At 39.5% G+C, this 26,507-nt stretch overlaps 1 protein-coding gene and 1 long non-coding RNA gene across 3 annotated transcripts; both read left to right on the top strand.

Annotated features, from left to right (window-relative positions):
• The first annotated feature begins 1,747 nt into the window (after nucleotides 1-1,747).
• On the top strand, nucleotides 1,748-5,035 carry LOC109195636 (uncharacterized). Of its 2 annotated transcripts, XR_002057189.2 has the most exons (7): nucleotides 1,748-1,783; nucleotides 2,422-2,468; nucleotides 2,765-2,809; nucleotides 3,662-3,691; nucleotides 4,151-4,219; nucleotides 4,421-4,495; nucleotides 4,892-5,035. It is a non-coding gene; the product is annotated as an uncharacterized LOC109195636 (long non-coding RNA). The 2 variants fall into 2 exon arrangements; XR_002057187.2 differs by lacking the exon at nucleotides 4,892-5,035 and having other exon boundaries at nucleotides 4,421-4,744.
• Nucleotides 5,036-8,150: 3,115 nt separating this feature from the next.
• On the top strand, nucleotides 8,151-24,341 carry LOC100702779 (neuroligin-2). The gene is given in 9 exon segments (XM_019347066.2): nucleotides 8,151-8,207; nucleotides 8,557-8,700; nucleotides 8,793-8,889; nucleotides 15,212-15,226; nucleotides 16,445-16,710; nucleotides 21,681-21,834; nucleotides 22,580-22,946; nucleotides 23,280-23,943; nucleotides 23,946-24,341. Coding segments are annotated over 9 exon segments (1,932 nt in total). The 3' UTR covers nucleotides 24,114-24,341.
• Nucleotides 24,342-26,507: the final 2,166 nt, after the last annotated feature.

Genomic DNA, 26,507 nt, shown 5'->3' with positions numbered 1-26,507 from the left:
ATCAATGTATAAAACTAAAACAGAATGTATTTTTAGTGACACAGGACACAAACAAGGAAGCAAGATGTGTAATTAGGATTATTAATAATAAATATGAATTACTTAGGGCGATTTCTTTAACCATAAAGAATACTTAGGGCGATTTCTTTAACCATAAAGAATAACTAAATCCTTCAGGACAATGTCACATCAATGCACTGAACTCACTATGTTATCCCTCTAACAGAGCCTCTACATGTTCTCACTGTAATTTCCCCCTCATGAATGAATTTATGCTTGCACTAATTTGAATGTTCGGGGGGAATCAAACGCATTTTACTCACAGTACTCAAGCTGACTTACCTTTGCTTGAATGACGGCGTACTCACAACGTGGAGGCTTAAAAATAGCCAAATCTTGTACCCAGTCCTTGGTGAATTGGATGTGCGCCTCCAGAGATTTATAATTGCGAAACTGGTGCGCCGTGTATGCGCTGACTCCACAGACAAGGTACGAGAGTAGATCATGCTAAGTCAATAGCGGTTTGGTCTTCAGGGTTTCTACTCCACGGCCGTATTTCATACGGGTCCACATTTCAACAATCAAGTACCGTCTCTTTGCATCTGGACACAATCTGTCTCTATACCGTCATTTTCTTTTGAGCTACGTTTCAGAATGGTTCGTAGCAATCTTGTTTTGATTCGTGGCCTGCCAAGATGGTGCTGCGCTCCCACAATGCATTGCGACATTACGTCAACTCCAAAGCCCTTTGCGTGCTGGAGAGTATGCGCATGCGCATTGCCATGGTGGTTTAAAAAATAAAGATATAATGAAAAGTAATTAATAAAAATTTAATATTTAAACATTCCCACAAATGTGCAATGAACGTGCAAAAATTCTCTTTATTAGTTGTTGCTGTTTCTTTCTTTCTTTCTTTCTTTCTTTTTTTTGAAAAATAACGACGTCTCTGAGGCGCGAATTCCGATAATAATAATAATAATAATAATACATTTTATTTATAGGCGCCTTTCAGACCCTCAAGGTCACCTTACAGTAGCAGTGAGAGGAACGGCCGGATACAGGAGACGGGAAGAAACAAGCCGATTATGTTCGCTTTAATTAAGTGGTTGGAAGATGTAAAATTCTCAATTCTGCCAACTGAACATATATGAGTGTCAAGAGATTTATTCTAAATGACACTTCTTCAGCTGAGAGTCTAAGAGTGAAGAGACACACACTGTAGATCTTTACTTGCAAGGGCGGTCACAGAACGCTCACAACAGAGTGGGGGCCCTGTGATCAGCGCCTCTGTTCTTGCACTTGTCTTTATTTATATACAAAAGTAATACAACAGTGAATACGTCTATTCATAGGTAGAGGAAAGTTAGTGTGTAGGGAGTGAAGATAGAAGTGATTTAGGTGTATGCATGTGTGTTGTGGGATACAGAAAGACGCGGCCTCTCTTCTTGTTAGGGAGTGTCAGATAAGAGTGTCCAGCTCTCCTCTTCCTGGCAGGAGTGAAATAATAACAGCTATTATCGCTGTGAGAAAGAATTTATAAAACAGTCTTGTAGTGGACAACAGTCTAAGTCATCAAAAGGTCAACATACAGTATTCTATCATATGCTTTACTTATATCATTAAAAGCTTATACTGACTACCAGTACAATTTTCTATTGACAATGAGATTTTAATGAGGATGAATAATTAGCCGGCATGGAGGAAACGGACCTTTATTTGGTGGAGTGGCGACAAGAAGCAGGCCGGTGGCCGGTCTATGAAGCCTCCATCATCAAGCTAGCAGGTGCCTTTTCTCATATAATATTACTTTATTCTCGCTTATTTGGCACGGAAGCGTAGAGCTGCCACCCAGGCAAAAGAAAAATAGAAGTATATCACGTTATAATGTGAAAAGTTTATCGTTCTAACAATATACTATCATGTTAGTACAATATACTTTTCATGTTTGAACAACATTGTACGAACAATGTACATAATTATCACATCCGTACAATATTGTGCGAACGTGATAATTGTGTATATTGTAATAACGTGATGTTATATTATACAAACATGAAAAGCATAATGTTAGAACAATAAACTTTTCACGTTATAACGTGATATAGCTCTATTTTTCTTTTGCCTGGGTGGCAGCTCTACGCTTCCATAATTTGGTAATCAAAATATGTAACTTAACTGATTATATTGTGACGTACTTTTGCCTTTTCTTATTATTCTGCCTTCTCAGAAAGGGAAAAAAATACAAATAAAAGTGTTTTACACTTGTTATATACAAGGTTAGAAACAAAGCACAGTTATGCTTAATTAGTGTTCGCTAATTACAATGTTCCACATTTCCTTGCTTTTTAAGTCATTTTTAGGCTTTTTAGAGTTTTTGTTTTTTGTTTTTTTAGCAGTAATGTTTCTGCCTATTTATTTCAGCCCATGAAATCGAATGCAGATCTTCCTGATGTGAGATTTACATAAATGTAAGTAATTTTGTTTGTCATTGTCATTAATGTTGTTGCTGTTGTTGTTTTTGTGCAGTTTGCAATCATATAAACCTAGCAAGCATCAGTCAGCACAGTGACTAACCTAAACTGATTCTTGCTTTATTCACATATATTATATGTAATTATATATACCTGCACATTGTACCTAGGGTTGCAGCCACTTGGCCCCACCCGATTGTTGTGACAGCCCTGATTGTACTTATACACTGCATCTGCCACATTAATGTATTTTTAAGTGACTTATTTGTAATACATGAATTTGTTTCTTACAGATGTCAAAGTCTCAACCTCATGCTGCCCTCCCCCATCCTCCTAAAGTAAGTATTTGTTGTTGTAGTTTTTTATACAGTGTCTGTGTCACATGCTAATCATAATTATTGAAATAACTGTTTTCTAACAGATTTTCCAAAACACTAGTTATGTTTGTTGTCATTCAGACCAGTACTACTGCTTAGACATTGCTTAGTGGTCATGCATGTTTGACAAGCTTGTTATGATACCAAAACAGTAGGCCTGTCACAATAATCGATATATCGACTTAACACACAATACATGTACATGACCTCAATAATTGTTGATGATGCAATTTATCTGCCATTATATTTACAAAAATAAAATATAATAATAACAACACAATAACATTAAATAACATTGTTTTCTATTTGTTAGAAAATTTACTATTTATTCAAGTTTTTATGGTATCTAATATTTTGATACCTAATTTCCATGATCTAAATATTTATTTATTTTATTTTATTTTATATTTTGTTGGTTTGTCAATTGAAAGTGTGTAGATCTTGCATTATTATGGTGTTATATTATGATTATACATTCAAAGACATAAAATGGTCTTAAAATGACAATGACATAACTTGTCGCAATTGTTTATGGGTCAATATACCAACCAACAAAAAGTTGTTATCGTAACAGGCCTTCAAAACAGACGCTTTTATGATTGATAAATTCAAAAAATAAATACATTTAATTTCTCTGAGATTCTCTAATATTCAGTTACAGTTCACAACACAGGTACCTGTACATGCAGTATTATACTGTAAATATAAATCTCTGCATTTAGCATCCCACTAGAAGAGTCACAGTTACTGCCTCTTTTTTTTTTTTTACAAATACCTGTACTATTACTAACACATTTACTGTTTTACTTTTAGCCTGTGGATACAAATGCAGATTTCCTTAATGTAAGTTGTGCATTTTAATTACATCATGTTATTTTTATTATTATTTATTTATTTTATTTTACATTCAAATATTTCAAGCTTCTTGGTTAAAGAAGCTTGATTGCTAGTAGGTAAAGAATAGTTCACCTATAATTGATATTACCAATTAATTTCTCACCTCTGATTGAATGCCTTTGTTTGTTTGCCTTTTTTGACTATAACAAAACATTTTTGCAGGATATATATGGTGAATTTATATGCATAGATACAGTCGTAGTGCTTGACACATGCACACAGTAGTAGATGTACTAAAAAGGAAATAATTACAATCATGATGTTGATTGCTGATGTCAGTATATATATTTTAGAGGAATGTTTTGTTTTTCATCCAAAATGAACTATATTGCTTCGGAAGAGATTTATTACCCTACCTGACTCTTATATATTGTTCTGTTTTTTGTTTGATTTTGTTATTTTCAGGTTCAATGGTGCGTGTTCTTCTAATGGCCGCCTTCCCACTGGAGGTTTTGATCCACAGCAATTTAAAAGGTAAACAGCTTTGAAAGTCAGTTCAAATGGTTAGCTAATAGTATTCTAAAAAGCCTACAACTCTGTCACCAGTTTCTTTACCAAAAAGTACCCATAAAAGTATATCGCATATCATTGTAGTTCAAATGTTTAGTTGTACAAATATCAGATTTTTGGAAATCTAAAACTAGTCAAACACTCAAATGTTCATGCTTTTTATAGGAGGACAGAGCAAAACGGACATCGGCGCAGAGCGAAGAACTGCCCTTCATAAGGACACTATGACAGCCATATATAGTAAGTGAAGACTTTCTGTGTATCTAAAATTGCATACAGCACAAGTAACTTACTTTGCAACCATTAAAATAGGTTGTAAAGTAAGTTACCAATACAAATAGGTGATGATGCATTGTAGTGGTTGGTCTCAGACAAAGAAGGTCAACAGATTTATGAATGCTGGAGGGTAAGGAGAGAGGACCAAAAGGGGTGTTAGCATTACTGTAATGTGAACTGGATAGACTTTCCATCTAGGAAAAAAAAAGAGGTAAAATTATGCGTAAAATATATCTGTATTAATATCTGTATCTATATAAACAAAAATATCTGTTTGCTAAATTAAGCCAGCTAAAATAAATCATATTTTTATTTTAATTCTGATAAAAGTAATAAAACTGTGACTTTTGTTTGTTACAGTGGCAGTAAGGAAGAGGTTTCCCAATGTGTCCAGAGGGGCTTTGAGGATTGCAGTGAAAGCTGGGGGAACTGAGACTGCTGGAAAAGGAAAAGAAATTACATTTTAAGTATGTTGACTTATGTTCATACAATCACACACACATATACACATACACACACATATATATATACACACACATATATGTATATGTGTGTGTGTGTTTCTTTTAGAATGTTTAAGTATGTAACGAGAATAAAATTATAAAATGAATATTCCTTGCTTGATTGATATGCTATATGTATGTTTTAAACATCAAATAAAGATTTCTTTCAGCTGTTACATGTGAATGTGTTTTCTTAGAAATATATGAAGGGTTAAATTTATATATTTTTGAATGATTTTAAATAAGTTTAAATTGTATTTTGAAATATATTTTATAAATATTTTTCAAAATATAAAAAAAACAGCCAAAACATATATGTGTTAAAACACATTTCAAAATATATTATAAATATATTTTTAAATATATTTTAAAATATACAAAAAATGGCCAAAAAATATATGTGCTAAAATATATTTCAAAATATATAAATATATTTTAAAATGTATTTTAGCACATATATTTTTTGGCCATTTTTTGTATATTTTGAAATATATTTCAAAATGTATTTTAAAATATATTTTTTCCTGGCTCACAGCTCAAACGAGTTGAACGAATCACTGACTCACTCACCCCCTCCCTCCTGGCTCACAGCTCAAACGAGTTGAACGAATCACTGACTCACTCACCCCCTCCCTTCCTGTGCTGAATCGTAGCATAGTCAAATCACTCACTCGCTCACTCACCCCCTCCCTCCTGGCTCACAGCTTCTTCTTCTTCTTGGTTGGCAACCAATGTTAAGGCGCATTGCCGCCCCCTGGCTCACAGCACAGTGGACATTTAGATGAGAAAATATATATTTGATAGATTTAAGGAAAATACTAATAAAATAAAATAAAAAATAAATAAATGTTCCCTTTAGAATTTTTTTTGCTCTTTTTTGCTCTATAAAATAGTTGTTTTCTTTTACAATCATTCATCTTAGCAGTAGGATTTACATTAAAAGAGAAACAAATTAAGTTTGAGTGAAAATATACATTTTTGCACTCTCTGGTCAACTGACTCAGTGACTCAAATGACTCAAGAAACCCGATTCACTTTGGTGAGTGACTCATTAAAACTTGATTCAGTAAAAAGAATCGAATTTACCATCACTAGTGAGAAAGTGTTTTTTCCCTTAGAAAGTTCAAGGCCCGCCGGTCGCACAATCTGTCTGCGCATGCGCATCCCAACGATTGCCCCCCCCCTCCCTTTTGGGAGGTTGCCATAGTACGACGTGTTCTAACGTGACTCTCTCTCTCTCTCTACCTGTCATTTATTTGGCTCGAAACACATATAACAAATCGCTCAGTGATAAACAACTACTGAGATCCTAAGCAGTGTGCTTTGTCAAAACTAAGTAAGTGTGTTGGTAATGAATGACATTATGTTGTGCAATTGTTATTTACTTGTATTTTATAATTTGACTTTACATACTGCTGGGTGGTTTGTAAAGTTTACAATAACTAGTATTATCATTATGCTATATTTTCTAATATGTATAATAATCTCAAAAGTAATGCCTTGAAGCAGAAAATAGTAATACTTTATTAAAATTTAAAACAGTACAGTATTTGAATGTGTGTATTGTGTCTACTGTTTGTTAACTCACCATAATCATAAACGTCTTAATAATAAATTCCATATTCTATTACCACATTATTTGTGATCAGTGGGTTTGCGGGGTTAGGGGTGTGGGGGTGTAGGGTCTTTAGGGTTTGGCCCCCACCCCTGCCACCAGTATATTTTTAAGTATTTCTGACTTTTATTTGAATATTCAGTTTCCTACCATCTGCTCTTAAAGGGTAATTACCAGGTAACCCGCCCTCCCCCTTCACACATATGCACACAAACAAAACACACAATATAATTCACAGCCTCATTATAGTGAACAAATATTTATGCCATTTTACACCATCAAACTTAGATAGCTAAGGATGAAGAACCTTTTGTTCTTTAAAGAACCATTTGTAATAGCTAAAGAACCATCTACAAAATAAAAAGGTTCTTTGACATATGATGGTTCTTTAAAGAACCATGAAGACATCTGAAGAACCATTTAAGAACCATAATTTTTCTGAGAGTATCTGAGTTTGATGGTGTAAAATGGCATAAATATTTATTCACTATAATGAGGCTGTGAATTATACTGTGTGTTTTGTTTGTGTGCATGTGTGTGCGAAGGGGGAGGGCGGGTTACCTGGCAATTACCTTTTAAGAGCAGATGGTAGGAAACTGAATATTCAAATAAAAGTTAGAAATACTTGCTTAAAAATATACTGGTGGCAGGGGTGGGGGCCAAAGCCTTAAGACCCTTTTGCGTGCAAAGAAAGAACTGTCTGCGCGTGAGTCTGTCCAGTAGCCATGACAGAAGGTGCTCCCAACTAATTTGAACCTTCTGAAATATGTGGTTCAATTGCGTGATGCGTACACAACGTAATGTCAGCTAGACCAATACTAAAATTTATAATATTGTTAAAGTCACTAAAATGGTGCCTGAAGCCTGTTTTGATGTGAGCTCTGTGTCTGCTCTAGAAACTCTGAAATTCAGTACATTAAATACTCACATGAGCCTGTATGTTGAATTCTGGAAGAGCTGTATAAAAATCAGCAATGCATAAGTGTTTTGAATGAATAGAAGTGTGACACATGAGAAGGTGTGTCTTTGACTGTTCCTGTATAATTTATTTTCGGACTAGTTGAAAATTATGCTCCGGTCATTTGATGTTTCCAAATAGATGTCCTTTTGCAATATAGTTAATTTTCTTTGTACATTTCATTTATCCACCATCATACATTAAGCCAAGAAGAGGTCATTATACTAACAAGACGTATCAACACTGGGCCAAAGTTCAGCACGTGGTTAAAGTTTGTAATCCAGCCAGGGTGTAAATATCACTCAGCAGCCAGTCGTAGAGATGAAGCAGGTAGTATCAACACATAAATCTACTCTGCCCAGCTTAAATCACAAGACCACCTCTGACCGAAAAGCTGTAGAATTTTCTTGTTTGCACAAATTAATTCAGATTCACAATAATTCTGTTCACATCTCCAACAAAATGATGAGAGGAGGGGGGTAAACACAAATTGATTGAATTACAATTGGATGGAAATCGAGGACAAGGAGAAGGAAGCTTAGGATGAGGAGGAAGAAAAGCAGCAGGAGCATCTTTAGTGATCTCTATGATGTCATTGAGGTTTGTTTCATTAATATAGTCCTCTCACAAAGAAAGATGACCTTGTTTTAGTTCACCTACTTGTTCTCTATATTTAACATTATGAACCATTCGTACCACTTTCTTCTGTAACAAGTATAGAGGATTTATATTAGTTACATATGTATTCCCCCACACTTCAGCACAATAACTGAGATAGGGGAAAATTAGTGAGAAATATAAAATACGCATTGCCTTATAATCTAGTATATCTCTGACATTACCCAGAATATAAATATTTTTAACCATCTTTTTTCTAAGCAGCAGGCAGGTATAGTGCATCTGCAGGTAAATGAACATCAAATCTCTCAGACTAAAATGTCTCATCCAGCTGGAGAGCCTGACCAGGAGGAGTCGAACCTTAACTCGGCTCTTCCAGGGCACCCTGCAGACTCGGCTGCTGGCATCAGTGAGGGAGTGCGGCCGCCGCTGGGATGATGTGAACGCCAAACTGGAGTCGACAGGTCGACTGCAGGTATGCAAGTCAGACCTTCTGAGGTGGGTTTTACTTTTCTCTCTTCTTTATAATTGACCCTTGTTTTCTCTCTCTCAGCTCCTTGTCTTTAGTGGGAGGTATTTGAAGCACAAAGGGAGGAGCTTGTCGTTTGGTTGGCTGATATGGATGTCCGCCTGAGTGAGGTTGACCAGCTGACAGGAAACACCTGTGAAAAACTGAAACAACTGCACGTGTGGGGTTGTTTTGATATGAAATATATTTGATATGATACATATGTCAGAGACATTGTCCTAAACTGGACTAACAAAGGACCATGAGTCCAACATGAAACTTACCTCACATAACATAAGGCTGAAGTTCGTTGATAATTTTAATCAAAAACTTGTTGTTGAAATATTTTTACTGAACATGCAAATACCTGCTGATGAAAATGTGTTGATTTATTGGTCTGTTATGAAGCTGTTGCTATTTCTAATGTGTTTTTATCACTTTCTGATGTTTTATTAATTAAAACAATATATGTATTAATTGTTGTGTTATCTATAGATATAGTATTTATATATATTTATTTATAGTATAGTAAAAATATTTAATTATTACTGTTTAAATGACTAATATGTGACATGTATTAGTAGCGATGTTGTGCTAAGGGTTAAGATGCCTTTTTGTCTTTTGGTAACTACGAAATGTCAATAAACCATTAATATATGTCTATGTGCTCGTATTTATTTTACCTTACTCAAATTCAATTTATGATACACTTTATTTTGAAAGATTTAAAATGGTTCTTTAAAGAACCATTAAAAAAAAAAAGTTCTTTTGAAAAACCATCAAAGAACCATTTCTTGATGGTTCTATGGCATCAGTCTAAAGAACCACATTTGGTTCCAGTTGGCACCTTTATTTTTCTGAGTCTGTGTGTGTAGGTAGAACCAAAAAGTTTTGTGTCTTGTGGTTTTGGTTAGTAAGTAAGACTGCCCTTAGACTCAGAGTCCAAATCGTCGAAGAGCACAAAAACTGCAGCAGATGTCTGACACAAAAGGAGTATTGTGTTTCAAGGGCAATTGTGGCTCAAGACTTGGCAGTTCATCTTGTAATCGGAAGGTTGCCGGTTCGAGCCCCTGCTCGGACAGTCTCGGGCAAGACACTTCACCCGTTGCCTACTGGTGGTGGTCAGAGGGCTCGGTGGCGCCAGTGTTCGGCAGCCTTGCCTCTGTCAGTGCGCCCCAGCTGTGGCTACAATGTAGCTTGCCACTTGTGTGTGTGGATGGGTGGATGACTGAATGTGTAAAGCGCTTTGGAGTCCTTAGGGACTAGTAAACCGCTATACAAATACTTACCATTCAAAGGATTCAGTGTCCCCACGAAGGTTAGCTACAGCCACTGGCCGACTGAAAATATCAATGTTTATGTTTCCAAAAGGAAGATTCCAAGAAATTTCAGTCAATCCGTTGGTTATTCTTCTTGGCCTGTCACCACACTCCATGTTGTAGTGAACAAAGGTCCTGCTGAGAATTGCTCAGAAGCTTATTGAGAATCTCTGATTTGGACAAGGAGCACTTACCCAGTCTGACAAAAGAGATAATTGGAAGCTCAGAGAGAACAATTCTGTCTTCAATGAAGCCCTTGGACTCTGACAGAGATTCTAACAATGTCTCTCATGGCCCACAGCATGAGTAATGGATTGGATTGCATTTATATAGCGCTTTTTGAGACCCTCAAAGCGCTTTACAATTCCACTATTCATTCACTCTCACATTCACACACTGGTGGAGGCAGCTACAGTTGTAGCCACAGCTGCCCTGGGGCAGGCTGACAGAAGCGAGGCTTCCATATCGCCCCATCGGCCCCTCTGGCCAACACCAGTAGGCGGTAGGTGAAGTGTCTTGCCCAAGGACACAACGACCGAGACTGTCCGAGCCGGGGCTCGAACCGGCAACCTTCCGATTACAAGACGAACTGCCACGATTGCCCCAAGTGAGTGAGTGTGCACTGATTGGTGTCACAATTTGGAAACAGCAACTGACACGTGGACATTTTTACTGCCATTTCCTGCTGTACAAAACCATCAGAGCAAAGAAAGAGAGCAGTGATGATGTCGAGTGGATTTAGCATGTCTGTACAGAGCCCCACAAGGGACATGGGAGAAAAAAATTAAGATGAACTTTTGCGAGATTGCGCAAAACTACGAACTGGTGCAAGAACATCTCCGAAAATGTTGGAGCACTTTTGCAAATATGTGATGTCTTGATAAATCGAGCAGATATTTGAAGTTTACACAGCTACATTCTCGCCTGAAAATATCTTAAAAGTTTATTTTGTGAGCCACAAAGAGTAATATTAAAACTAAGTAGCTGCTGCCATTGTTGGAAACTGGAATTGGCCCTGCCTGTCTCAGAATTCATAAAAAATTCAAAATTGGCTAAAACAGCACTAAATTTTGCTTAATTCACACTGATGACTGTTACATTTGACCAAACCTTACAGCGACCATGGAGACCGCAGACTGTAGCAGTCCAATACAGTCGATATCATAAAACTTTAATATTACTTCCAACCTACAACTTTGTTTTGCATCTATTTTGACTGTGCAGCATTATCACACAACTTTTGAGGTAAGGAAAATTAAATTACTTTTTAAAGACATTTCACATTGCGAAATAACCACACACACAAAAAACTCCAGTAACATCATGTACATTTAAATAGGACATTACATATAAAGGGTATAGATGGGGTATATATCTCCAGTTTACCAAATGTTACTGAGCAGACTGTTTCGAAATCATTTCTGTCTAAATGCAAACAATTTAAAAGCTCCAAATCTATAAAAGACTAAACAGTAATAATTATTTAATTTTTTTAATTTGCAGTATTTAAGAAATAAAGCTAAGCATTTGTTTTATCTAAACCCTGCATCTGGAGAAAATTCCTCTCCCTCATTTCAATAATCCTCAATCCAGTCACTTTATAAAGGATTTTGTTTACACTGAGATAAGACCATGCATCTGTTCCCTATCTGTATAATATTGTATATTTTGTTTGTTTGTTTTTATTTTAAATAGCTATGACTTAAATTTATTTACTTGTGTGTGTACATCTACTGCAGCTGGTCACAATGGAGTTCTCAACTTCACCAGCAGGAGTGTTCAAATGCTGAGACACTAACTCACTGTCGATATTAACCTGTTAAGCCCCAAAGGGGTTTCTGAGCTTCCTGCTCGAAAATGAAATGCCCCAAATTAATTGAGTATTTCTCTGCAATTACAAACCCTGTGTATACAATCTTGGTATAAAAATAAAGCTAACACTTGTGAAATTTCATCAGAGGTGTAAATATTGCACCAGACATTACTGTGTCAAAGTTACTGACACTGGAACACAGAAAAAGTCAGATTTTTTTCCTCGCCTAATTTATTTGTTTATTTGTTCTTTTTTTTTTTTTTTTTTTTTAGCAAATAACCCTTTTAAAAATGTGCTTCAGTTCACATTTTATTCCAGAAATTCATTAACCAACATATAAACATCATCTGTGCAAAGATTTATGTAAGATTTATGTAAAGTAAGTCTACCACACAGATGTGTACTGACAAACCAGCAAATAAATGCCAAATATTTCATCTGTGCCATTTGTGAGGTTCCCTCAAACACACTCCGCCAGTCTTGTTGCTGTTGAACACTTTGAAAGTGAAGTGACTAAACATGTTTAAATGTGCAGGTACTGCAGATTTCTGTGCAACAGTCTTATCTGTGAATCACTCAATGTTCTCATGTGTCCTTTAGGTGCTCCAGTGTCTTTAAAGTGCAAAGGTATGCAGGTTACCTGAACTATAATTTTTCTGTTGGTGCATCAAAGTGACATGTCACACGGTGATGTTGAAGTAACCAATTCAGAGTGCTTGAGGCTTAGGTATTGATTTGGTTATCTTACCCACTCATCGGTTTCTGCACCTGAGCTTCTCTCACCGGGGTGGAAGTTCTGTGCCTCAAAGCGTGCGAAGAATTTGTTTAGCTCATCCGGTAGAGAAGTGGAACTGACAGGAGTCTGCAGAGTGGGCTTGTAGTCTGTGATGTCTGTATTCCTTGCCACATCCTCCGAGTATCTCTGCTGTTGCTGAAGCTTTAGAAAATCCTCCTGGAGTATTGCCTTTTCGCCTCTCTGATGCCACCTGAGAGGTTTGCCCTTGCTGTTCTTAGGCTCACCTCATCCCCAGCTCTGAAGGCTGCATTTCTCACCCTGAGGAGCCTGTAGACCTCACCTGTGAGCCATGGTTTCTGATTGTCCCAGACAGTGATAGTCCGGGTCTCTGAAATCATTGATGCATTTTGAGATGCAGGCGATGACAGTTTCTGTATATTCCTGAAAGTCTGTGGTATTGTCGTGTGTGGCAACAAACAGTATGGCTGAAAATTCCCTCGGTAGCTAGAACGGTCTGCACTTGATGGTCATAAGCTCCAGCAGAGGTGAACAGTGTTTGCAAGCCACAACAGCATCACAGCACCAGGCATCATTGATGTAAACACAGAGTCCCCCTACTGGAGTCTTAGCCCCTTCGGCGAGAACTCTGTCTGCTCGAAAGCATGTTAGCCGGTCGAGTTGAATGGTGCTGTCGGAAATGTTGTTGTTAAGCCAATTTTCCATGAAGACACAACATTCCCTCACTGACTTCAAGGTGGACCGAATTAAGCGTCCATGATCCAGCCTGTTGTCCAGGGTGCACACGTTGGACAACTTGCTCTACCTCATGGGTTACAGCCACCCCAGCATAGGCCCTTGTGTTGAGTCAAGTCCTCATTAGACAAGTTGTGACCACAAATTTGACCAACCTAAAAAAACAAACAAATGAGAAAAGGCCCACTCACTGATTCAATCACTCTTGAACTTGACTTTGGATTGTTTTGATTCCACTAGTCAGCTCAGGTGAGTCAGGACTTTGCATGTTGTCAGTGTGCAGTCCAAAGACATGTAAGTTCAACTGGTAACTCTACTGTACATTGTCTATAGGTGTGACTGTTAACGTAAATCATTAGATTAGATTAAAATAGATTAGATTAGATGACTCTTTATTGTGTCCCTTAGGAGAAATTTGTCTTGGATGAATTCGGAGAGCAGATCATTGTCTGTCTGTATTCACTTTGTAATGGACTGGCGAAATGTTCAGGGTGTGCAGAGGAGTTGAGAAAGACATAAAGAGAGAGGAACTAGGTCTGTAGTAGGGTGTGGTGTGTGGCTTTACAATTTGGTCTTAATTTACGGTGCTTTCATGTTATCACTATACCAGTGTCCATCTGCTGGACCAGCTCCCCAATACAGGAAGGCTAGGTTGGCTCTCTGTTGAAAAAGAGTTAACCTCTGATCCTATGAGTATTACTCAGCAGACAAATCAGAGTTTAGATGGAGCCGATGTGGGTAGGGCTGTGCGATATGACCAAAATCCCATATCCCGATATAAGACATTTATCGTCCTGACAGCGATATAAATCACAAAAATTGTAATATTTTCTGTAAATTCTGTGAATCTCGGGCAACTCGACTTGCGTGAAGTTTTTCCAGCTGGGCGTCCTTTACCTGGATTCGAGTGTTTTAACCGATGCGTGAAACTATATATTTTCAGACATAAGTTGTAACGGCCACCATTTTCTTTCAAAGTTTGAGTCTAAGGTTTATTTTTTAGCGCCTGACTGCTCTTTTTTGCTTCTCATCCGTTAACAATCTGCATACTCTTTCACGTGATTCAGTTTATTTTGAAAAGTCTCAACAGGATCTTGAGCTTTATTGTGAAAGGTTTACGTGGAAAACAAACAAGCGGACAGCGGAGCCACGCAATGGTTTTACCGTCATTGTTGCTAACGACAACACGTAAAAACAGGCGCTTGTCCGTCTGTAGTGTGGTTATATTAAATATAAGAGAAAGAGAGAACTTTAAGAAATTAATATAGCCACTACAGTGACCATCAAAACGATGAAAAAATATTGCTGTAAACAGTTTATTTTATGACACAACGAAACAAACGATAGCATAATAGGAAACGATAGACGTTTTTATATCGTCATCCGATATATATCTTTATATCGAACACCCCTTGATGTGGGTGAGGGGACTTGCCTAGCTCTAACTATCTCAAGTCGTCCAGGTGTCTTCCCTGCTCCCACCGATTGCAGGTCAAATCCTATTCGCCGCACCTGTTAAAGGCAGCTCCCCTCTCAGTAAGTGGACTTGTTAATTAACCCGGATAATGTGGGGTTAGAAACTGGTTAAACTCTTTAAGCTTCTTAGAAATATACCAGCAAAAGAAAAAGAAAGTGGTCACAGACCAACAGAGCAAGTTGCATGACCCAAACTTTCACAGCACAAAGGCAGCAAAGAAAGGTCCACAAAAATAAATGGAGAAAGGGACGTCCTGGACAGTCACTGTTGTACTTGACACATATGGAGCACAAGGATCACCAGAATTGCATACACGTTACCTCTTTGATGATGATTGTTCCTAGAGTATTTAAAAGTAGAATGAGTAAGAGAGCCTTCAGTTCACCACTCTGAGGGTAAATGTCATGTGTTATTTTAATGTTTGGTTGTATTCCTTGTACAGCACATATTTTCTTAATATCTTTTCTCCATCTTTGCTGCTTTTTCTTATTTAAACCAACATTAACTACCAGCTTTACCAGCTTGGATCCACCCTGTGTTGTTAAAGAGGGCCACTTTGCTTATTTCCATCTCCGTATTTCATTCTTGGACTAGTGCAGATGCTTTACATGGATCAGACATGTCTTACAGCGGAACAGAGTGCAGCTCCTCTGTTCATTCTCAGACTGAAACAACCATTTCAGCTCTCATCCTGTCTCACTGCTCTCACAACTTTCTTCTGACTGGTGGCTTATTATAAACAGAAGGTGTGAACAGCAGGTGGGCGGAGCTTCTTTGCTCATGGCTAGAGCTGTGTGCTTGAGATGACAATATTATATTATATAATCTTAATTCCCCCTTGCTCCTTGGGGATAAATAAAGTCTTTCTGACTCTGACTGATATTAAGGATATTTGTTGTCTCTGACATCACACAGAGCCATAAATACAAAAAAAAACTGTCAAAAACAACAGCTGAAGACTGTTGTAGGGCACTTTCACACATTTGGTTTACTCTGGGCTGAATCTGCTGATAAGCTCGAAAACTTGTAGTTTTTTCCCTTGTTTATTTCTTTTCACAGAGAAAAACTCCAAGTGAACCAAAATGCGTTACTACAAACCACGTGAGAACGTTGAGTCTCCTTACTGGCCAGATGTGTGCAGACCTGGAGCAACAAAAAATGAAATGCAGGATGAAGGTGTTGTTCTCTGGTCTAGTGAATAACATGGAGACTCGTTTATCTGTGCAATTTTATTCATTTACAGCAAATTGGTACAGTTTGTGTACTCTGCACATCTGTGGTGCTCTGCTGCATCACACAATGTGAAGCTTGGATGGGGAAAAAGCAGAATAGCTCAATTAAGGAAAAATAGATCTTTTGACATCTCAGATGAGCTTTTTCCCCGTCCTGCCTCCACTTTTTGGAGCTAAAGCCCCACAGCATGCTCCGTCAGTGATGCGCTGGGTCTGTAGTTCCATCCTGTGTCTACCAGCTTTTCTCTAGTGAGAAACATGGGATGGGGAAAAATTGTAAAACTATTTTTAATCAAGTCAAAAGAAATCTTTATACATCAAGCATCCTCCCTCCGCCCTGAACCTCACCAAAACGTCCCTCTTTCCCACGTCTCCTTTCAGGTCTGTTCCACAGGGCCATAGCGCAGAGTGGCACAGCCATCTCCAGCTGGTCCGTTAACTACCAACCCCTCAAGTACACCAAGATCCTGGCCCGGAAGGTGGGTTGCACCTACGCAGAGACGGCTGACCTGGTTGACTGCCTGAGGCGCAAGAACTTCAGAGAGCTGGTGGACCAAGACATCCAGCCGGCCCGCTATCATATCGCCTTTGGGCCTGTTGTGGATGGAGACGTAGTTCCTGATGATCCAGAGATTCTCATGCAGCAGGTGAGGGTCTGATAACAGTAGCCGCACATCTCTGTTGTGTTTTATTATCCAAGCAAAGTGGTGAGAACTCCTGGGATCAGCCGTGACGTGAAACCAAAACTAACCAAACTGTAAAGCAGAGAAAATAACTGCAGTGTTGGTGATGTACATGATTGGGGCGGTATACTTTAGACACACTGAGAAGTTTCTCTTGTGATGTCATGAGCGTTTGCCAGAAGCCCAAAAAGCAAACAAATAAGACTTTATTAAAGAAAAGTATAAACACAAGTACATGCAAAGAGGAGACACAACTATAGAGACAAAGAGCGATCTGACTGGGACAAGTAAAACTAACTGGGAGAGCAGTTTTCTTCCAACAATCGCTACCAAAATAAAACAGGAAGTAACAAGACACAGTAGCAAATAAGCTAAATGTAGTCAGATCTGGAAAATGTTAAGCTGCAACAGAACCTTAAAGCAGCAAGATGTGATCCTGTAATTCAAAGCCGACAGAGAGTCGTCGAGGTTTTCAAAGAGCAGGTTTCTCTTCTCAGTTTGATTGGAATATTTTCATGTGACAAGAATAAAAAATTATTATTCTCTTTTATTCATCCATCCAGATGGTATTTTGGATCATCTTCTGAGTGAAAAACTGAAAAAGTTGATTTGTGCGTATTATTAGTGTAAGTAACCACTGCTGGTTGAGCAGGATTTTTAATTACAAAAGAGATTCTTCAAAAGTTTTATTATTTGATTAAATAAATGCTACATTTTGAAGAGGTTGCAGATGTAATCAGTGTCATTAATGTGAAAGTCATTTTGTGAGACGGGGGAAGTGTTTTATATAAGGTGAAAAAAATCAAACAAAAGGTGTGTAGAAAGCAGTAACGTGAAAATCACTACAGTGACATATTGTGTGTGAGAGGAAGTAAGTGTGAGTTTTGCAGCTCTGTGCATTAATCGACACTGCAGACTTTTAAAGGATCGGCCCTGAAGCTGTGACCTGAAGAACACGCAATATGATGAAGATCATGGACTTAAGAGTCATATACAGGGTTCTTGAAATCCTTGAAAATGCTTGAATTTTAATATTGTCTTTTCAAGGTTTGAAAAGTGCTTGAATTTCAGATGTGGCTCTTAAATGTGCTTGAAAGTGTTGTAACTAAAAGTTACTGTGACTCAAACATAAAAAAACTTGATTTTTTTTTATTTCCCACACCTAATTTATTAGAGATTATTTTATTTAAAAGTATTTTATAGCATATAACACCTTTGAAAATATGCTTCGGTTCACATTTAACTCCCGAAAATCATCAATCAAAATATGGATATTACCTGACCACAGATTTGTGGTGACGTCACTGCTCTTTTAACTGTTTGGTGTCTTTGCTTTGTTTGGTGGTTGTAGAAATTGTTTATATGAGCTTTGAGCTGCGATTCAGAGGTTTCTGTGGACACTGCTCATGTCGGCACTTATAATTCTGACCTTTTCTTCTAACCGATTAAACATGATCTCCTCCCTTTTGCCCCCATTTTTGGTGGTGTAGGTACAAATGATCAGTCATGACATTCTCATAATAAGATAAGATAAGATAAAACTTTATTAATCCCTTGGGTGGGTTCCTCTGGGAAATTCGGTTCCCAGGAAATATCTTAATAAATAAGATACTGCAAATAATTATTTCTGCATTTGTGCGATTGAAGTCAATTGAAAATGTGTATGCAATGACACTGTTTTAAATATTTGGCCTAAATAATTTTGGAGTGAATGAGCCTAAACATGATGACCTAACTAGTGATACCCTGACACACACACACACACACACACACAAACACACTCACTCAAGCATGTTATGCCGGTTTCAGCTGAAACAATGTTTCAAACCATATTCCGGGTTTTTAGTTCACGATTTATGAGGTTTCAAGAAGAAAATCAAAGACAGATCTGAATGTTTGAAAATGTTTTGGAAAGATTCTGTAAAGATGAGATGACAAATACTCAAAGGATAAATTCAATTGCTTTATTATTTAGATAAGTTGAAAAAAAAGTTAAACAAGCAAATAAATAAAGAAACAAGGTAAAATGAAGTAATAATGAAAAAAGTTAAACAAGTACATAAAGAAACAAGGTAAAATGAAGTAATAATGAAAAAAGTTAAACAAGTAAATAAAGAAAAAAGGTAAAATGAATTAATAATGAAAAAAGTTAAACAAGTAAATGAAGAAACAAGGTAAAATGAAGTAATAATGAAAAAAGTTAAACAAGTAAATGAAGAAACAAGGTAAAATGAAGTAATAATGAAAAAAGTTAAACAAGTAAATAAAGAAAAAGGTAGAGGAGAGAAAACCCCAACAATCCCCTCTGAGCAAGCACTTGGCGACAGTGGGGAGGAAAAACTGCCTTTAAACGGGCAGAAACCTCCGGCAGAACCAGGCTCAGGAGGGGACAGTCAACTGCCAGGACTGGTTGGGGGGGTTAACAGAGGTGGAGCAAGACGAGGCTACATCAGGTGAGGAAGCAGTACCGTCTCTCCTCCGGAACAAGTGGAACCATTTCGTCTTCTTTTTCATGCACTTTTCCACGAGCGCTTTTTTCTCCAGGATGAGATTTCTCAACTCATCGATTGTTTCTGCGTTTTGCTTTTCAAGTTTCTTACATCTTTGTTCCACCTCTTCTAATGTTGCTTGTTGTTCTTCAAGCTTGTCTTTGAGTTGTTTGGATGTTGCCTCCTGTATCAGCTTGTCCTTGTGCATGTCTGCATTTCTCTGTTGGACTTCTTTGTGCTTGTCTTCTAACTGCTCATTTCTTTTCTGGATTTCTTGGAGTGTGAGCTGCAGGTCTTCATATATTTTGTTTTGTTGTTGTTTTTGTGCCTGCATTTCAGTGTTTTCACGCTTCAAGTTATTGAATTCCACCAAAATCCTCTTAACGAGCTCTGAGTTGTTTCTCGCTATCTGATCGATCCTTTTCTGCATCTGTGAGCACCGTTTCTCCAGTTTTTCCTTTTCGTCTTCCACTTTAGTTACTTTGTCCTCCAGCTGATTACAAAACTCTTGCAGTTTTAGATTTTTAGACTCAAAGTCCTGGACAATACGTTTTCCTTCTTTCAGTCTTTCCTGCTGTTGCTCTTTCTGTTGAAGAAGGTCTTTATTTTGGCGCAGTGTTTCATCCAGGCTTTCTTTCAGCATTCGGTATTTTTCCTGCATGCTCTTCAGTTCGTGCTGCATGTCTCTTTGCTTTTTGTCATGCTCTTCCTTCTGTTGGAGGAATTCTTTCTTTTCTTCCACAGCTTCATGGAGCTGTCTTTGGAGCAGCTGATTCCTTTGGTCCATGTATTGGAGATCCCATTGTATCTTATCAGTCATCGTTTTCTTGTCTTGGAGCTGGTTGGTCATGTCTTTTAGTTCCGCACTCTGTGCACCTCCTTAAAGAAAACAAGCAAAAATCTGCTCTCGGGCCTGAGCAAACTTGATTCCCCAGCCCTCATTAATAATTTTTATGTCCAGCTGGCGCTGTTGTCTTTCTTCCAGCTCTTTAGTTTGGGCTTCTATTCGTCTACACTTGTCCTCCAGTTGAAGTTTCTCTTCTTCAATTTGTTGCATTTTTTTCTGGAGAAGGTAGTTTTCCTTCCTACTCTCCTCTAATGCCCTTTGGAAGGATAAGACGCCATTTGGGGAAATTGGCCGGCCACGCCAGGAAGGAGAGGCGACGTAATCTTTTTGAACTGTTTGTTTTTTTCTTGGAAACATGTTGGAGTTTCTATACGATGACTTTGAAGAGCTTTCCAAATGTTTCTGTGGTGAACGTTTGTAGGCTGCAAACGCAGATGCTGCTGAAACGAACTAAAACTTGCTGTTTCTCACCCCTATTTAAGGAAAAACATCAAAGGACTTAAGATTCTTAAGATCTCCTTATGACATCATCACTCCCTAAGCCAATGAGATTGTCAGAAGACATGTTGGAATGGGGTATTTTTTAAAAAAAAACTGTTTCCAAACTTAACTTAAAATTTCAGTGTTTCTTAGTTGTGGACTATTGGTTAGTCCAGCCGATTAAGAAATTAATTGTCACAAACATCCCTAATATTATATAACAGACAACAGAAAACAAGACAGTTTTTTTTCTATGCAATAGGGCTATAATAAGTTTTTTTTTAAAATTATCCTACTTTTTATAAAAGGGAACATTTATTAAAGAATATGTATTTAATTAAAAATCTCCATTCATCTAAAGGGTATAACAAAAAAGGGGAGCTTCCTGCTCGAAAATGAAATGCCCCCATTTTTCTGGGTATGGGTGCTTAACTAGTTAAAAAGAACAAAAAAACAAACAAACATCTTTCTCCTAGTTTTTTATGTCACACAGGAAAGAAGCTTCAATATCTGATGAGAAGACTTTTTAATTTTGTTTGTGTTTGTGGTGTTTGGTGCAGTTTTCCTGTTTTCTGGGTTGTTGTTTATTTCAAGTGGAGATGAATATCTCTAACAAGTTGATTTGTTCACATTTGCACATCTTAATGTTTAAGAGGAATGTGTTTGTTGAGTTTGTACACTATATGCATATAAAGCAACCATTTCCTTTTTTAGTATTTTTGTGTGGTGCATTTTTCTCTTTTTTAACAAAAGACATTTAAGTCGACCTAAGATGATTTGTTTAAATTTCTACATGGTCTTACTGAGGTGATGCAAAGTGAAACATGCGTTCTTTTTTCTGGTAATGTGCTGGAAAAGCTTGAAAATGGACCTTGAATGTGCTTAAAAAGTGCTTGAATTTGACCCTGAAAAATGTGTATGAACCCTGCATATATTGCAGTATTCACAGTTTATAGTAGGAATTTCATGCCAACAGCTATTCTTTATTTTGTTTACTGGGAAATGAAATGCTGCCAATTCACAAAGCTGTGTTTCAGCTGCACTTCTGGTTGTAGACTTGTGATACACACAGGCTCTGTTCCAGCACTCAGCATGTTCTTCCTTATTTTCTCCACCAGGGGGAGATCCTAAACTATGACATCCTGATAGGAGTGAACCAGGGAGAGGGGCTGAAGTTTGTGGACGACAGTGAGGACAACGACGGCATCTCAGCTGCGGCGTTCGACTACACCATCTCCAACTTTGTTGACAACCTCTACGGATACCCAGAGGGTGAGGAACGCCACCTCTGTACACTGCCACTTTTTCAGTTATTCCACTTAACTGCATTTTGCAGCACCATCAGGTTTTGTCTTATTAGGAGCCGCGTTTGTTGATTTGGGATTTTTTTTCTTTTTGCTGTATTCATTAAAATAAACGGATAATCATCAAAATGACAAATGTGGGCAATTATCAAAGCATACATTACAGTTCTGACAGCTTGAGTTCACATGAATTTTCAAAAGAATATCAAAACCTGTGAAAGTGCTTTAAGCGTTTAAAACCTGTGAGTAAAGAATGGAATCAGTCAAATGTGAGCCCAGTGAAGTGCATCAAACAAGACAAGCGTGCTAAAGAGAGCCACCCATCCACATCACGGCGTGTCTGCGCCTTAACCTTTGAGGCTCTGTGGGCAGTAATGCTATCATCCCCCAGGTAGTCGGCTCCCAATCTCAGCGTCGTTGTTTCTGACAGATCGGCCTGCGAACCCCTCACAGCCGGACCACAGTCACAGTACAGACATGTTTGGATAATGCAGTCATGCTTCCTCTCTACTGCCTGTCACTCGTTCTGTTATCTGAAAGACTTTTTTTTCCTCTCTAGATTTTTCACTCGCTTCCTGGCTCTTGGTTCATCTCACCAACGTGTGCTTTGGTTTCATATCTTTTGATCAGACCGATCTCTTAAAAAATGTCTTGCACTGCTGTTAGCAGTTTTTCACTTTTATCTTTCTTCCCCTCCTGTGCTTCTTCACCAGGCAAAGACATCCTGAGGGAGACCATTAAGTTCATGTACACAGACTGGGCGGACAGGGACAACGGCGACATGCGGCGGAAGACTCTGTTGGCCCTGTTTACGGACCACCAGTGGGTGGCACCAGCTGTGGCCACTGCCAAACTCCATGCTGAGTTTCAGTCCCCAGTTTACTTTTACACGTTCTACCACCACTGCCAGACCGAGACGCGGCCCGAGTGGGCCGACGCCGCGCACAGAGACGAGATACCTTACGTGTTTGGCGTACCGATGATCGGTGCCACGGACCTGTTCCCGTGCAACTTCTCCAAGAACGATGTGATGCTGAGCGCTGTGGTCATGACTTACTGGACTAACTTCGCAAAGACTGGGTAGGCCTCATGTCATAGTAGTGTAAACTGTACCTGTTACGGTTTGTTCTCTGATAGCCTTCTAGTCCTCTTGAATATTTGAATCTGAGTTGCTAGTTTAATTCCCGTGTTGCTTTGAAGAATTGAAGATACTGGTTCACAAAAGCATCCAGATCCCAGAGCAGCCGGTTGGTCTTAGATAACTTAAAGGTTGCACAGAGAATGGGCCCTCTGTCTGTATTCAGTGTATTGATGCTACTTATAATGTTGTTACTAATGTTACTAATGCTGTTACTTATAATGGAGACTGAATATAACTCTGAACTGAAACGTTTAACCTTTATGCTCCACCAGGGACCCCAACCTGCCCGTCCCTCAGGACAGAAAGTTCATTCATACCAAGCCCAACCGCTTCGAGGAGGTCATCTGGACCAAGTTCAACTCGAAGGACAAGCAGTACCTTCACGTCGGTTTGAAACCTCGTGTCAGAGACAACTACAGAGCTAACAAAGTGGCCTTTTGGCTGGAATTAGTCCCTCATCTTCACAGCCTGCACGACGTGCTCTTTCCCACCACTACGCGCTCCCCCGCAGGCCGTGACGCCGGAACCATGAGGCCCAGAAACAACGTTCCTCGAACCACTCGTCATCCTTACCTTACCTTCCCGTCAGATCCTGAGCCCGAGGGCTCAGAGCGCCCGCCCCAGGACCTCTTTCCCGGAGACACCCGTGACTACTCCACCGAACTGAGCGTGACAGTTGCGGTTGGAGCGTCGCTCCTCTTCCTCAACATCCTGGCCTTCGCAGCCCTTTACTACAAGCGTGACAAGCGGCACGAGATGCGCCGGCACCGGCTGTCCCCTCAGCGGGGCGGCCCCGCCAACGACCTGGCTCACAGCCAGGAGGAGGAGATCATGTCCCTGCAGATGAAGCACTCGGAGCACAACGCTCACCACGACATGGAGCCCCTGCGACCCCACGACATCCTGCAGCCCGCCTGCCCTCCCGACTACGCCCAGGCGCTGCGCTGCGCTGCGCCCCCGACGACATGCCGCTGATGACGCCAAACACCATCACCATGATCCCCAGCACCATCACCAGCATGCAGCCTCTTCACGCCTTCAACACATTCCCCTCCACCGGCCACAACAACACCCTGCCCCACCCCCACTCCACCACCAGGGTATAGTAGGGACAGGCCCGACACAGCGCCAACTAGGGACCAGGAACACTGGCTCTGCTACCACTCTGGAAGGGAGGCCTCTAGACGTGGGCCTTCGTTCTGTCCTCTTATTCTCTTCTTTCTCCAAAAGCAACTACACCTGCTGCGTCATGTGCTGTAAAACTTGGCAGCTCCCTCCACTGGTGGCATGTGGAGGTGCAACTGAAGTGTACAGCAGCAGATGAGCAGTTTGGGGTGGGGGTTGGGTGGGTGACTCAGATCTTTCAAAGATACTGTTTTCAAAGACGGTCTGCTGTTTCCAGGCTCAAGACCTCCAACATTTGTCAAAGGGACGAATGCTCTCTCGCTCCTCGCTGTTTTCTCTTTTTTAGCGTCATCTCTTTTTCCCATCTCCTGTGTGTTATGTGCACATTATGCTTCTCTTTTCTACATCCGTGTTTTATTACTGCTCTCTTCCTCTCATTTGACACGCCTCCCTCCTGCTCTTCTCTAAAAATTCCCGATCTGCTGAGCAGTTTGGAGGGGGGGGGGCGTACACTAAACATATAACTATGAAAACACTGATATCTTTTATTCTACCAGCATTTTTAGGTGCCAAGTAAGTACTGCTGTGTTTGCTTTCTCATCGAGGGAGAAGAAAAATGAAAGAAAAATAGAGTATCACTATTTACCGTCAACTAACAGAGTTCTGTCATGTTGTCATGACGAAGTGCCAAACTGGCCCTCAGTCATGGTTTTCTTTCTTTCATCTTCTCTTTTTTTGTTGTTTTGTTTGAAGCATTTGTTTAATTGTTGTTTTTTATTGTGTGGAAAGAATTTTTCTGAAAATATAGATATAGAGAAATGATATTATATATAGTTCCATATAAAATATATACTTTCTCCTTTGTACACAAAAGGGTTTTCTCAGTGGGGGATCTATGCATGAATTATTTTTAAAGACGTGGGGAAAAGGACACTGTACCTGTCGATGCACGTTTCCCAAAATCTAAACGAGTCATATCGCTCCATGTTTGCTACTTTTGGTTTTTGGTTTTCTCCTGCAGAGTAAGAGCATCGCAGGAGCTCCTGAAGTCAAACGACGCCTCCCAGCACTCATTTATTAAAACGGAGTCGATGCCAATAGTCTTAAACGTTAGAATCAAAGCAACAGCTGTGAACTCAGTCATGGTGTCATGTGCAGCCCTTCATCTTACTGTCACTACTTTTTCTTTTTAGGGTACGTGAGGTAAAGCGTCCGTCGATGTAGCGTGATTGTACAAAATTATTTTTCTACGTTATTAACAAAACAGAGCAGAGACTGATGCTGCTCCTGTCTGACCCCTTATTTCTGGCACATGTGTATTCTGACTTGTGTGTGTGTGTGTGTGTGTGTGGGAGCGGCTGTCACTGTGTGAGTGTGATATCACATCTGCATCACTCAAGCGTAGGCGGGCCCGCGTCAGACAACAATAAACAAAAAGCAGAAAAAGGCCAACAGTAAAAACTCAGACTCCAGCATGAGCTCCTTCCTGCTGCTTAACCAAACACCTTCCTCCATATCATCACCGCTCCCTCCCTCCTCCTCTCTCCATCCTCCACCACCTTTGTTATTTAACACCGACCCCCTCCACCCCCAAACCGATAATCAGAAAATTTCCCAAACACCTGACTTCACTGTGTCGACACCGTTCCTGACTATTTCTGACCTCAGTTCAGCTCTGCTACTATCCTCACATTAAGGGTTCATTCACCTGCCTGCAGACGATCTGTGAGCTCGTCGGTTGTAAATTAAACTCTAAGCACACTGAGGGTAACCGGGAGGCGTTCAGGGCCTGCAGTGCAGAGCTGCAACATGAATAAAGGGATGGGGGCTCAGATCTCCTGAACAGGGTAGAAACAACACGGTGGGTTTGTGCTGTTTGATTCCTGCTCCGTCACTCTGGTGGAGACGACTGCAGCTCAGCAGCGCTCCCTGCTGATCCTCTGATGAAGATGTCAACAGTATGTAAACTGAGCTGATGTGCTGCTGTTTGAGCCCACATGGTAGCGTACGTCTAGTATGGGAGAACTTAGTCACCGGTGCTGTCTTTGCTTGTGCTCTAGCTTTAGCCTGTTTGATTGTTTGTTTTCTATTTTATTACTGCCTAAAAGGGGAGGTGGGGGAAACACATGCCTGACTTCTCCTGTCAGAGGTTTTGTAAGCTCACTGGAAGGGAAACGTGCACAATGTAAATCATAAAACAACTGACTGGGGCTGTGCTGCAGGTGGATCAGTGCTGTGGACAGTAGCTGTGGAAAAGAGACTGGACAAAGACTCTCAGCCTTAAATACAGGACAGAGGATGATCCCATCATCTTTCAGCTAACAGTGTCGAGCAGAAGGACGGCCGGCTGATGTGTCCATATGAACCCTTTTGTA

The sequence above is a fragment of the Oreochromis niloticus genome, unplaced genomic scaffold (assembly GCF_001858045.2).
Source record: "Oreochromis niloticus isolate F11D_XX unplaced genomic scaffold, O_niloticus_UMD_NMBU tig00001124_pilon, whole genome shotgun sequence".
Lineage (NCBI taxonomy): Eukaryota > Metazoa > Chordata > Actinopteri > Cichliformes > Cichlidae > Oreochromis > Oreochromis niloticus.
Note: the sequence above shows the minus strand (reverse complement) of the source record. Positions and strands in the feature narration are given on the sequence as shown.